The sequence below is a fragment of the Poeciliopsis prolifica genome, unplaced genomic scaffold, assembly GCF_027474105.1.
Source record: "Poeciliopsis prolifica strain line A6 unplaced genomic scaffold, Auburn_PproV2 SCAFFOLD011, whole genome shotgun sequence".
In the NCBI taxonomy this organism is placed as follows: Eukaryota; Metazoa; Chordata; class Actinopteri; order Cyprinodontiformes; family Poeciliidae; genus Poeciliopsis; species Poeciliopsis prolifica.
The window spans coordinates 2639101-2652189 of NW_026562386.1; the positions used below are offsets into that span (position 1 = coordinate 2639101).

Below are 13089 nucleotides of genomic sequence, written 5' to 3' on the forward strand. Positions count from 1 at the left end.
CTTTTTATTTAGGCCGTGTGTGTCACTTTACAGTTAAAGTACATCTAATTTAACACCAAGCTGTTCTTTTATACAGTCCCACCCTGCTGTACTTCAAACCAGAAACCAAAAAAACATCCTCCTGTTCTTTCAAAAACAGATAAATCAGGTTTCTTCTGCCGTGTGTTGTTGTTATCTCTTGTTTTTCAGCTGTTAAAGACAAACCGATGGGAAGACAGGCAAGCTGTTTGAATGTCATGCAGAAGACAGCACTGCAAAGAACATTTCTAGGTCTTAAGATTCAGAGCCTTGAGCACACTTCCTTTCTTACAGCTCACACAGTACAAATCTCTGAGAAACAAGGGTGTCTGAGTGATCTGTCAAAAGCAAATGTCAATCTTTTTTGTCATCCACTCTGAGGGTTCTCGCTTGCAAAACTCCCCGAGGGCAGAGGAATCTCAACCCACCACTTTCTTTTTCTTATCCCGGAGCTATAGCGTCACCAAAGCCAGGGAGGAAGTGTCACATCAAAACGCTACGCCTCTGACAAGGGGGAGAAAAAAAAATACACTGTTTACACAAACAAGCTGACACATAGACGAACACACACATACAGATCGTGCCCTTGCAGATTCCCATAAATATCCTACAAGATGCAACTTTCCCCACGAGCTACAAAACGCTTTCTCTCCTCCTTTTCCTTCAGTCCTGTCAAGACAGGTGCCCACGCAGCTGCCCGTCAGCATCCTTCAGCGCAGCCTCTCATCTGTCCAATGACAGCAAGCTGTCCTTCGCTCCTGGTGCTCAGTTTATGCAGCCCAACAATTTCAGGGAGCCAATTATAGCTGAGTAATCTCGTGTAATAAAAACGAAAGGATTTGTGCTTTGTATAGCTTTTTCACATAAACAAATTGATCTCAGAATTAAAGCCACGGCTACATCCAAAGTTTCCAGGCGACATCAGACCACAGAGGAAAGTATGTGTGCAGCTTGAAGAGGAGACTGTCTGTGTATATGATGAAAAAACCCCATAAACATTTAACTGTTTGCAATCACCAGCTGGCCTGTCTAGATAGTCTTCACAACCTGGTGAGCTGCAGTGTCAAAAACTAAGTGCACAGAGGATGTGCTCCTGTAAATATTTTGATTCAGCTTCATCATGGAGTGTACACAGACACAGACACACACACACACATAGACGCACAAACACACATCAAGCCTCTGCTTGCAACTTGCAAACGCTCATCTGATTTAAACTCTGGAAATTATTTTTAGACTTGAGGAGCAAGAATACAAGCCGGATAAAAAAAAGAAGGGTTGTGGGGGGATTTGAGGATGAAATAAATAAATAGGAAAATTCCCAGCAGCAGACATAATGATAGGAAGCACTGTGTTGATCTTCTTTTTTTTTTTTTTTTTTTAAATCACCCCAGCTATTCAGGTCTCTGCTGGGGCCCTTGAGTTTGCTTACACCAGCAGAAGCTTTCAGCGGCATGTGCAGCTGCATTCATGCTTTACAGGTACGCTGCAGGCTCCTCGCACAGCTGCCTCTGGCACAGCAGATCAGGCTCCAGGTGCGCCTTCCCCTTCACACTTCTTCAACATCACCTTCGCTGCTCCGCGTATCGCTGCCGGCAGTACAAACACAGATTACGGCTGATAAACCAACCCTCCGCATACAGCTTGCACTCACCTTTGCTTCTAGTGACGGCAGCAGCAAAAACGCAACCAGAAAACCTCTGGCTTAGACGCTTCCCACTTCTGCCATCTACAGAAAACAGATTGAAGTTTTGCCTTCTCTGTCAGCAGCATATAAGGCATCTATAGAGGGTTATTCAACAGTGCAATCTTTATTCTTTCAAATGGGATCAAAGACTAACTGGGATTATTCCTCCAAGCTCCTGGCTTTATCTTCTGAGCGGTGCGGAGTGACAAGAAGGAGCTGTATTTTATCCCATGCTCTGTCACTGTTTCTCCCCATCCAGCATTGTGCTGCTTGATTGTACTCTTATGAGTCACAGAACCGCACCTGCGCCCATGTGTTAAGTACTGACAAATAAAAGCCCGGCGTCCATTTACACAACAAAGAGATGTAACCCATGAGGCAGCCATTCTTTACCTCCCTCCCTCCGCCTGACAAGGCCTCAAATATATCACTTAGTTAAGAAGGAGGCAGCTCACGTTCCTGCCTCTGCCGGGGACCGGGACGCTCCCTCATGCCCCGACAAACTTCTTTTCAAACACAAATCCAGAAACAAAACACAAGCCACCCCTTTATACTCGGTGCCCTGTTCCATATTTAATTTCAGACGAACAGCGGTAGAAGAAGTGACGATTATCAGAGCCCTGAAAGGCAAATCCAATCTCAGACTCCCTCATCCCAAAAAAGAAAAAAAAATCAGAAAGGAAAAGAAAGTCTGTCATTGTTTAAGGAGATGAAAAACGAGGATTTTGGAGAAGTACTTGCTTCTTATTAAATATGGGAAAAAAGTATCTCATTCTCCTCCGTAAGTTCTAGAAAATTTAAGAAATTGTTTAATAAAATTCTTCACCAAACCACCGGGGTTTTAACAATGAACATCTGACTTACTGATTTATGCATATTAATGAACTCCAACACTCCCTGTCTAAGCGAATACAAGCTGAGCTCCACACTTCTCTGCATCCTAATGGTTTCTGCTCCACCGGGATCATTACCAATAGAAATTTCAGATATTCTGTGCTATTAATCTCTGTCTGTCCTCCTGTTCAGCCACGTAATGACTAATTAAACATCAAAAGAGCAGAGCTGGGGATCCGCGCTGACAGCCTCTCCTTCTCCCAGGAGAGGCTGTGAGGAAGCTAGCCTGTGACAGGTCAGCACTGAAAATCAATCACCTCGAGGTCCACACACACACGCACACACTGATGCATGTAAGCCTGCACAAAAAAGCTAAATAAATACAGAAAAGGGTGTTTCCAACAGAGACCTTTGCATGTTAAGATTAAACTACAAGAACGCAAACAACAAACATCCCTGAGGTGTCACAGTCAAACAAAGCGAACAAACAAGACAAAATTTCCTCAAGTGTAGAGCGGATGTCAAGTCGGCTCTGTGTGTACATGCGTGGAAAGGGAGAGCAGTAAAAGAAGTGTGTGTGTTTGCTCAGGTAGGCTCACTGTGAAATCTATTTATATGAGAGGGAGACGATCTTCCACTCACAGATGAAGGCAGGCCAGGAGGGACCTTGCGAACCTTTTTTGTTTGTAGTGGATCTGTGAAAAGATGAAAGCGCATGGATTCATTTAAAAGCAAAGACAAAAAGAAGCAAAAAAACAACTCAAAAACAGAACTTGTTTTGAGGAGGAAACTACGGATGCATTATGACTGTAACAAGAACAAACAAAAGATACTTTAGATACAACAGTGACGTGGAGTGGGGAGGATTGATGATTGATTTATTTACATGTTCTGATCTCTGTCCAATAGAAAAATGTAGGTAGATCTTAAACTAAGCTTTCGTTCTCATTATTCTGGAAATTGACAAATAATGTTTTTTGGGCATATGAAATATCTTGAAACACTTTATTTACTTTGCTTTCTCTGTAACTTAAAGGGTCTATTTTTAGCTTTACTTTGAAATTTTCTTAAGATTTTTCTCTGTATGTTTTATAAGCCTCAACAGTAATTTATCAATAACTGCAGCTATAAAAGGTAGCAGTGCTTTTTACCGCTTTACACAGCTGCCTGCTTGTAAACCAGGGCACTGAGATTTACTGTACATGCATCCCTGAGCGCACTGTGTTGATAAACACTTCTCTAGACCAGTAGTGGAATAAATAAGAAACATTTTTAAAAGCTTCAGACTTCAAGATTGTATACATTAAAACCTACGCTGCCTCGGAAACTTTAAATATTATTCTAAAATCGGCTTTATATTTTTCTACGAGACATTTCAGAGGTTTCTTTGAAGTCGTTATGACTAACCGATGGGTGGAGCGTCTTGCAGAGAGCGTCTTCTGGGATTGGCTGCATTGAAGGAGTAAAAGGGAGCAGTGGATTTCCCAGACGTAGTCACAGAATTGGGACTAGTCAAAGCTGCATCTGGCCGGAGAGACGCCTGAAAGGTAAAAAAACATAATGACAATAACATAAGTAACGCAAAAATATAGATACTTATAAGATTATAAAGACCAAAACAAATTCAACTGTAGCAGTGCAATAGCTTTTAAAGCATCGCTACGTCATGTTGCCGCAAATACATTTGACCCCCGACAGCCTCAACAAATTGGGTTAAGGGCTTGGTCTAATCAGACTAATCTGCTGTAGAGAGTAAGGATCATGGGAATAAGTACTATTCAGAGTGATGTGTAGTAGCTGGCTTGAAAACAGGCTAAATGTGCCGAGTCGGCTGAGGTCTGACACGGTGATCATTCGCACTTCAAAGAAAAGGCTTTTAATTTTAATAACTTTTAAATAGAAAGTGTCTTGCAAGGGCATTCACATTTAATTCACAAGTTGTCATATCACCACAAACTTTATTGAATTATTTTGGGATAATACAGCCTTGGAAAAAAATTAAGAGACCACTAAAAATGACCAGTTTTTTATTGTTTATAAGTAAAATACTGTTTGAGTCAAATGAACTTTGTTCTTTTATTCTATGAACTATTGACAACATGTCTCTGAAACTCCAAGCAAAAATGTTGTATTTATTTGCAGAAAATGAGAAATGATCAAAATAACAAAACAGATGCAGAGCTTTCAGACCTCAAAGAGGTCTCTTTGAGGTCTGAAAGAAACTTCAGACCTCAAAGAGATCTGAAAGTTCATATTCGTTCATTAACAACAATACTAATGTTTTAACTTTGCAAGAGTTCAGAAATCGACATGGTAATGGCAGCATCAGGCTTTGGGGCCAATTTACAAGAATATGAATGCAGAGAAATACAGGCCAGACCAGGAAGAAAACCAGTCAGATGAAGAAACTTGTGACTGAGTCGGAGGTTCAGATTCCAACAGGAGGATTTATATGAAATCATATAAACATAACAGAAAGGTTCAGATGAAGTCCAGAGCAAAAAATCGCCATAAAATCCAAATAAATATAATAATGTTTGTAGTTGAAACATGACAAAATGGAATCAGGATTAGGATTTTTTTTCACAACATGGTGTGAAAAAACTTTGTAAGGTAAAACAACAACAACAAAAAACAGGTTTCAAACAAATCTTTGTTTCAAGGATAGTGAGGAATCTCCTGATTTGCTATTCTGGACTTCCAGTTGAACAAAATGTAAATCCTGAGGAATATCTTTCTCCAAATTCCTGTGAATTAAAATTTAATACAATTATCAGCAAACTGTTCACCTCGCAGAGAGAGACAGGCAACAGAAGAGGAGAAACCAGGAGTCAAATTTTCACAGCTTGGAAGAGTGTAAACCTGCAAAAGCTGAGTTTTGTGTGGAAAAAAAAACCCTCAGATGTATCATAGAAAAGCCGACGTGGAAGGAAGCCAAACAGAAACAGTTTTAGTGAAGTGATATACGACAGTTTAGGACAGCACTCTCTTCTTCCAGCTCTGCCAAGCGCCCAGCAGATATATGAGTTTTATTATGGTAGGAGAAAACAACACAAACCAAATAAAAAAAAAAGACTAAATCAAACAAAAAAGAAAAAACAAGTTTAAGAGAGTCTGATTAAATTTGTGTTTACTGTTCATCCATCTGGACCAAACAAACTCACAGAGGAAGTGCAAACAAATTATGTATAACTTCAACTGTAGCAAGCAAATGTTTAAATACAACTCGTGTTGCTGTGAGCTGTTAGGTAAACACAAGTTATCTTAAGTTATAAAACAAAAACTTTCTTGAGTGAAAAATTGAAATGAAGGTCAAACATTTTAGTTTCTGTCAAAAACAAAACCTTTAGCGAATTTTAACTAATGCTTTGAGGTAATTAATTCTTCTTTAGTTCATATCATCAATTATATTCAACTATATTAAGCAAAGCAACTTAACTAAGCAAGAAGGTTGCAAAGATCACACATAACCTGCAGCTTGAGGGAGTTTATAGCTGATTTAAAGCTATGATGATTATCTTGTAAAAGCAATCCTAGCAACCATCTTTTCATATTTTTGTCTACAAATAGTATTTATCTGTGGGTGTCCAGAAAACTAAGTTTGATTGAAATCAATAGTTATCACAATGAGTTTTCATATTAAGCTAATTTGATTTTACTCTCAAAAAATAAGCCGTTTTGGGATTCTGGACAGATTGCCCATCACCTGTTTAACAAAAAGCTACAAATTATTTACCTGAAATTTCTTTTCTAAATTCTTCTACTAAATTTCATTTATTAGGAAGAAGTAATAACTTCCAGTTTGCAGCAGTATCATAAGAGCAGCTCCTTTTTCACCAAACCGCTCAGTTTCCATTAGAGAAGCTGCAACAATATCTGACTCATCGCTGAGTTTGTTTTCAACACACATTATTGCTCTGAGATTAACCCCTTACAGTTGTTTTCTCTGAACAGACAACCCACAACAGCTAAGAGTAAAAATCTCTTGATTTATAGAGGCTTCATTGTAGTAGCAGAATGTTTTTGAAACCTACCTGGCAACCAGATGCTCCAGGCTCTCTCCCATAGCCAAGAAACGAAGCCCTCTCAGTTTTACCTGTAACAACACAAAGGATGGAAATAAAATCTGAATGGGGTTTTGCACAATAGCAGCATTGTTGTCAAAGCTCAGTCTTTAGTACTTCTGGCAATGTGGGCAGGTACCGGGTCCTGCTGGTTCTCTATAAAAGTTTTCAGAAGAGGGGATCATGAAGTGCTCTGAAATGTCCTGGTATGCAGCGGCGCTGGCCTTGGCCTTACAAAGTGAAACAACATCAGCTGGGCTCAGATCAACAACCATCTCAAGGCTGCAGTTATCTCTGTCGCTTGTGAACATTTCCCTCATTCTCCTTGGATAAAAACTCTTTTCTGGCTTGTTTTGTTAATGGCTTTTACTGGACAGCTTGTAATTGTGTTGTTGTCACAATAACAAATTTTACTGGGGGATAAATTGTCCCAGTAATTATCCCAATAAACTATACTATTGTTGTTGTTTTTCAAGTGATTTATTGATAATAGCATAAAAATGCAACCACACTCTGTCAAAGACCAATAAACTTTAATTTTGTAAAGAACATTCAGCATTGGAATTGGAAGATTTTTAAAACATCCAAAAATAAAATGGAAATAAAAAGACACACTTACCACCAAAACCGAAAACAAAATGGATTATGGAAACTCCTTCAAAAACATTAATCATCAGAATGGGGCAGTTATTTAGCTCAATTTAATGCTATTAATTAATTAGTTAGTTTCAACATAACGTTTCTGTTGCAAACATTGTGTGGTATTCTACTTTTTTGAGAAACAAAATTTTGCAGCTTAATTTAGTACCGTATAAAAATTTACATAAATTAAGGCAAAATATTTCACTATGCAATCTAAATAGTAGCTAAATGAGTTTCACTGTTTAAATTATTGAACTAGTTCCAGTGCAATATTGTGCCATTGCTCCCACATATTAGATCTTTAGCTTATAAAAGCTGAAAAGAAAGAAGAAGATGCCAATCTAGATTTAATAATACATTTCTGTTTTTTACTTTGGAGACAAATGTCCCAGTCTGATGGAAAAGTTTCCTGCCAAATGTATAAATCACATTAAAGTGAACTCAGCTTTTTCTCCTTTACCTCTCACACATGTATAGCATAAATATACTAAAAATAATCTAATGCATGCAAAAAAAATCTCATCCTTCAGCAGAAGTGCAACGACTCATGGCGATGTCAGCATGCAAAAGATGTTTTCAGTGAATTAATTAAGAGAGTAACAATTGTCAGAGTCCTTCGATCAGTGTCACATCCAGTCTGCACGGCTTAACGGAAAGCTAGCAAGCAGCCGTCAGGGGAGAAATAAAAATCTGAGCGCAGAATATACATGAATCACACACATCACAACATCCAAACTCAGCAGTTTTACTCCTCTGGAAGAACAAACAAATAAACAAATGAGAGCTCCTCAGGGAGAATGATGAATAACTTTAACACCATCATGCATTATTTTTTGTCAGACTTCCAAATATTACAAGCACAGACGCAAACCCTGGAACTAAACTCTGTGTACTCTGGGGACGCAGTAAATATGCTTTTTTTGTGCGTTAAAAAACATGCATAGCCTGGATCTTTTGTTCCACAGTGACTGATCTGAGCCCTGTTTCCACCAGCGCAGGTGAACACAGGTACATCTAAGAGAATCCACTTGTGCTTATCTGAGCACTCCTGAAGGAGACAGTTGTTCTGCATCTGTGCACATCGTCTCTGGGGACGCCGGAAGATGAGGAAATCAGGGAAGATGGTTTAACTGGCAAAGCTGCTTCTCCTCTAACAATAATGCGATACTGTTCTGAGCCATTGCTCTTGCGAAAGGAAATAGGATTAAGTTGTCGGTTACCACCAACGTTCGCTATAATGGCAGGATGATGAAACATCTCCTGTGACGAGAATTTCAATTTCTTTACTTTCCGTCTGATATGTAAAAGTGGTCCAGTAAGAATAATTTTTCATTCTTTAGAAACAAGGTCTGCTCAAGTGCAGGAGTTAAATATTCATTGCCAGCATGTGTTTTGTCACACACACTGGTTTTGATATGAATAATTGATGCACACTGTTGTAATTCAGGCGCAGCAAGCAGACAGATGTGAAAACACAGACATCGACTACAACCTAATGCAATAAAGCAGCAGTTCAGATCTCAACTTTAAAAAAATGCCTTGTTAAAGAAGAACAAGCTTGGCTACATAAAATTTGGGAAATTAGTTTGACACAGTTAAAATATAAATTAAAGAGATGATATAATCTCATATAGTATGTTCCTGGCTTTAGACAGGAGTAAGAATATGTTGAGGTGATGAGAAGTTTTTATGGAAGACCTGAGCTAACCCAATAGCCAAAAACAACTGTCAATATGCAAAAAGCTGTTCAGAAAAGATATTGAGGATTTCATTGATTACTGAGAAACATATTATTTGGTATCTTTAACTCAGTACACATACATTTTTAAAACTGATTCTCACATAAATATATTGTTTTACAATCTTTTGCAAAATGCCTGTTTCATTTCCGAACAGAAATAAACTCACTGCTAGACTGAAAATAATTTTAAATCTAAATGTCATTGCCATAAATTAGTTTAGACTTAACTGTAAGACTCAACTTTGTCTTTTGGACTTCCATTACAGCAGAGTAAAATATATATTTTAAAATATATATTTTAGCTGAATATATATATATATATATATATATATATATATATATATATATATATATATATAATATATATATATAAACATTTTATATAAACATTTTATAAACATTTTCAATTTATCCATTGCTAATTTCCACAAATTGCTAATTTTAACAGTCACCCCGGGTAAGAAGTTTAGCTTTTCAGATAATCTAATCTCATCCTTTGGCTTTAGCGTTGGAGCTCATCACTTCAGATGGAGCTGAGTGAACGCTACAGCAGCGCCAGGTTTCCTTTCAGCTCAGATTAGAGCCAGCTGGGTGTGACCTCCATCTTCACGACAACGGCATTCTAGCACAAAATCATTTACATTTTTACTTATTTCAAACAGCCTTTAAAAACAAGAAAACAAACAGGACATAGAAAACATGTGCATACTTAACCAAGAACAAAATAAGAAAGAAAAAGAAGTTAATTTTGTATTTTTTTTTTTTTTTGGCTATCTTTATACTTGAGGAGTTCTTTATCAAGCAAGCTCAAGTGTTTTAACATTATATCTTTCAAGAACTTAATACCTGCAGTGATGCAAAACTTTTAAATCTGGCAGTCATCTGTTCAACTGTATGACCTCAAATAATCAAAAAATAAAAACCATAAAGCCTTTGTTTAGTTAACTTTAATTCTGTTATTAATAGGTGGCTTTTCAACAGTTTTCTCAAATGAAATAAATCACATAAAATTGTTTCTTTTAACAGCTGCTTTAGATTAGTGCAGATCTTTGTAATAAATACCAGGGTGGGGGAAAAAAGGGCATGGCAAACAGACTGCTGAATCTCACAACTCTGTGTCTGTTCATGCTAAATTTCTCATGAATCAACCACTAAAAAAACTGATTCATCAGCGCTCCGATCCCCAAAACATTTACAGAGATCACCAAAGAAAATAAGTACTGCAGGAAAAGAAAAACCCCAGTAAGGTTTCTCTCTACTTTTCACGCCAGGTTCTTGCAATTTGATGTTTAAATCTGTCCGCTTCATCCACCTGCTTACAGAAATCTGCTCACAAATTTCAGGAAAATATATGTTCATGCTGCAGGGGTAAAGTAGAACAAAGTGATACATCAAGTGGAGCATACTGCTGGCTTGGTCACTTCCAAAGCAGAGAGCCTAAATTAGCTGAATAAAATATCTTGCAGTGACACAGTCTCCTGTCTGATGCTCAGCTGCTGTAACTCACGGTGAGCAAAATAGGTCACAATGACAAACGGCGTTTGGCGAAAACAAAATGTTTGAAGTTAAATGTTAAACAATTTAATGTTCAGGCTTGAATCGGCTCATTAAGAGTGGGTTGTTTATGTTGTAAGGGAAGAGGAGCTAAAAGCAGACTGTGTCTGTTCACATGTTACAGGCTTGTTCTGTTTTCCCTCCTCTGAACGGGCCAGTGAGATCACAGCATCACAACAAGAGCAACACTAATATTGTTATTATTATGTCTCATAGAGGCCTATTTGTTCTGTGCACCCCTACAAGGAACCAAGCATGTGTTTTTCTTTTTCTGCCACACAACTATTAATTAAACTGCGAGCGGGCGCTGACGGGAAGTAAAATTCACTGTCGCCCTTAAAACATCAGGAATGGGCAGATAATACAGAAACTACCATGATTAAAACGCTTTAATTACTGCAGTCGTAATCAATCAAATAAATTGTACGAAGCCTAGCATCACTTAGTATGTCCGTGTTCAAATGAAATGTAATCTCATGAGGGGAGAAGATTTTGTGAGTTCAGATGAAAACGCTCTGTGAGCCTGATAATTAGCATATCACTCAAAGGTGTGAAGGTGTGAGCATGCTTGCGAGGCATCTCACTGCAGAACGGAGTCTGTGTTCACCATCGTGTCATAGTGATGTAAACAGCACTTTATTATGAGCTAAATATAATATGTAGCAAGTATATAACTGGGTGGGAAACAACTCTGTTAACAGCAAAACTGAAACTGAAGAAATTCAATAAAAAATAAATTACCATCCTCCATGACAAACAAGAAAGTTGTGTTTACAATATTCTTTTTAGTGTTTATAACCCAGTATAAATGCCTAAAGATCTTGTTTTCTGGATTTGTCACTTTTTCTGCCGTTTGAAATAAGACTTTTTTATATATATGCGTTTCTGCAGGATCAAAAATGACATTGACTGTTACATATTTTACTCAGTATCAAGTTTATATTTTCGCACTGTGTCAACCCTCTTTCACACATGTGTCAAACTCAAGGCCCAGGGGCCAAATCAGGCCCGCTGAAGCTTTTTATGTGGCCCTCTGGACTTTAAATTGCATCAATAAGTCCTTCCAATTTTTCACAAATCTGCAAAGTTCACCAAAAAATAAAAATGAAAAAAAAATCCAAAGATTCCCACGTTTTTTTTTCCTGATTTTACAGAAATATTCTCAAAATTGGCCAAACATATTGCGTTTAAGTGACTGCTGGTTCACCCTTGCTCGATGTCGAGCTACAGGCCGTGACTTAATGCAGCGTTTAATAAAAAGTCACATTTAAAATCATACATTAGCAAAAACAAATTCTAAAAAATTTTTACAAATATTTCTAAATTAGCACCATAAAATCTGTGAAACAGAATTAGTGTGAAAAGATTTTCAATATTATTTAATTTTAAGGAACGCTTACCGAATGCTGAAACAATTATTGATATTTTAACAATTTAATGGGTTCGATCGAAACATTCTGGCACAACGGGCCCTTTAAGAACATTCAAATTGTTGATTTGGCCCAAAATCAAACTGAGTTCGATCACATCACCTCCCGTTGATATCATCTGTGATCATCAAAAGCTTTTGGTCTGATTTAAATTTGATTTCACAGAAAACAGAGTACAGATGCTCAGATTGGACAATCTTGTATCCAGAAAAGCCTCATTGACCATCAGCATTGAATTAACAACAATAGCTTTAGATGAAATCCTTCCACATAAAAAGCCAAGCTGGCCAGCTCCTCATAGATCACATCCTTACTGATCAAAAAGCAGCAGAACAGCGCCGCATGATGCTCTGTTTAGCTCTTTATTTTGATAATGTGAGCGGCGGTGACCTCACTGTCCGCCGGGATCAATTCAAAACCATTGCCACAAAACTTAGCCAATTAGTGAGCGAGCTTCACTGCCTCTCAGATGCATTCCAAGGGCCTATTTTTCCATCCAAAAGAAATGAGCGTATTTTCCTTGCTCCAAGGAAAGCCAAGACCGTGACAACAAACACCAGATACTGACTGGCTGTATGCTGTTAATATAGAAACCAAATGTACTTCACCATGCACCAGCTCACTTGTTTCTCGTTTTTTCTGATTAACTATGTGTTTGGCGTTGATGTCTGGAGCTTATGTTCCAGTCTGATGAGATTCATGGCACATTACTGCAAAACATTATTCCTATAATTAGATCATTACGGGACGCAATGAGAAAAGTTTTTAGCACTGAATCTCAAGGAGCTATGAATCAATCCATGGAAAAGAGTGGAATATGAAGACCAGAGAGATCTCCACTGTGTAAAGTTCAGGATTCGGTGTGTCTGGCTGCGTTGGAAGTAAAATTAGACAGGCTCTATGGTTACTAATACATTCCTCTGGCAACCAAAGACGGCGCAGGTACACATCAGATGTACACTCACTCATTCGCCTTTTCATCACACCTTTTAACATGCCTCCTTTTGTTTCCCTTTCAAGACTTTGTGTACATCTATTCTGTCGAAGCCGTTTGATGCTTCCCCTCGGGTTTTCTTTCTTTTTTTTTTTTAAGTAAAAGCTGGCTGGGTTAGAGGTTAG

The 13089-nt window shown here is 38.0% G+C and overlaps 1 protein-coding gene across 7 annotated transcripts in view; it reads right to left on the reverse strand.

Annotated features, from left to right (window-relative positions):
- The window catches only part of tcf12 (transcription factor 12), a 76350-nt gene that overhangs the window by 33520 nt on the left and 29741 nt on the right, over positions 1 to 13089 (reverse strand). For 5 of the 7 annotated variants that reach the window (XM_055036443.1, XM_055036442.1, XM_055036445.1 and 2 more), the window contains 3 exons: positions 6574 to 6635; positions 3947 to 4079; positions 3182 to 3234 (listed from right to left, as the gene is read on the reverse strand). In XM_055036443.1, the coding sequence (XP_054892418.1) occupies positions 3182 to 3234; positions 3947 to 4079; positions 6574 to 6635 (248 nt within the window). The other 2 variants (XM_055036450.1, XM_055036449.1) reach the window with 2 other exon arrangements.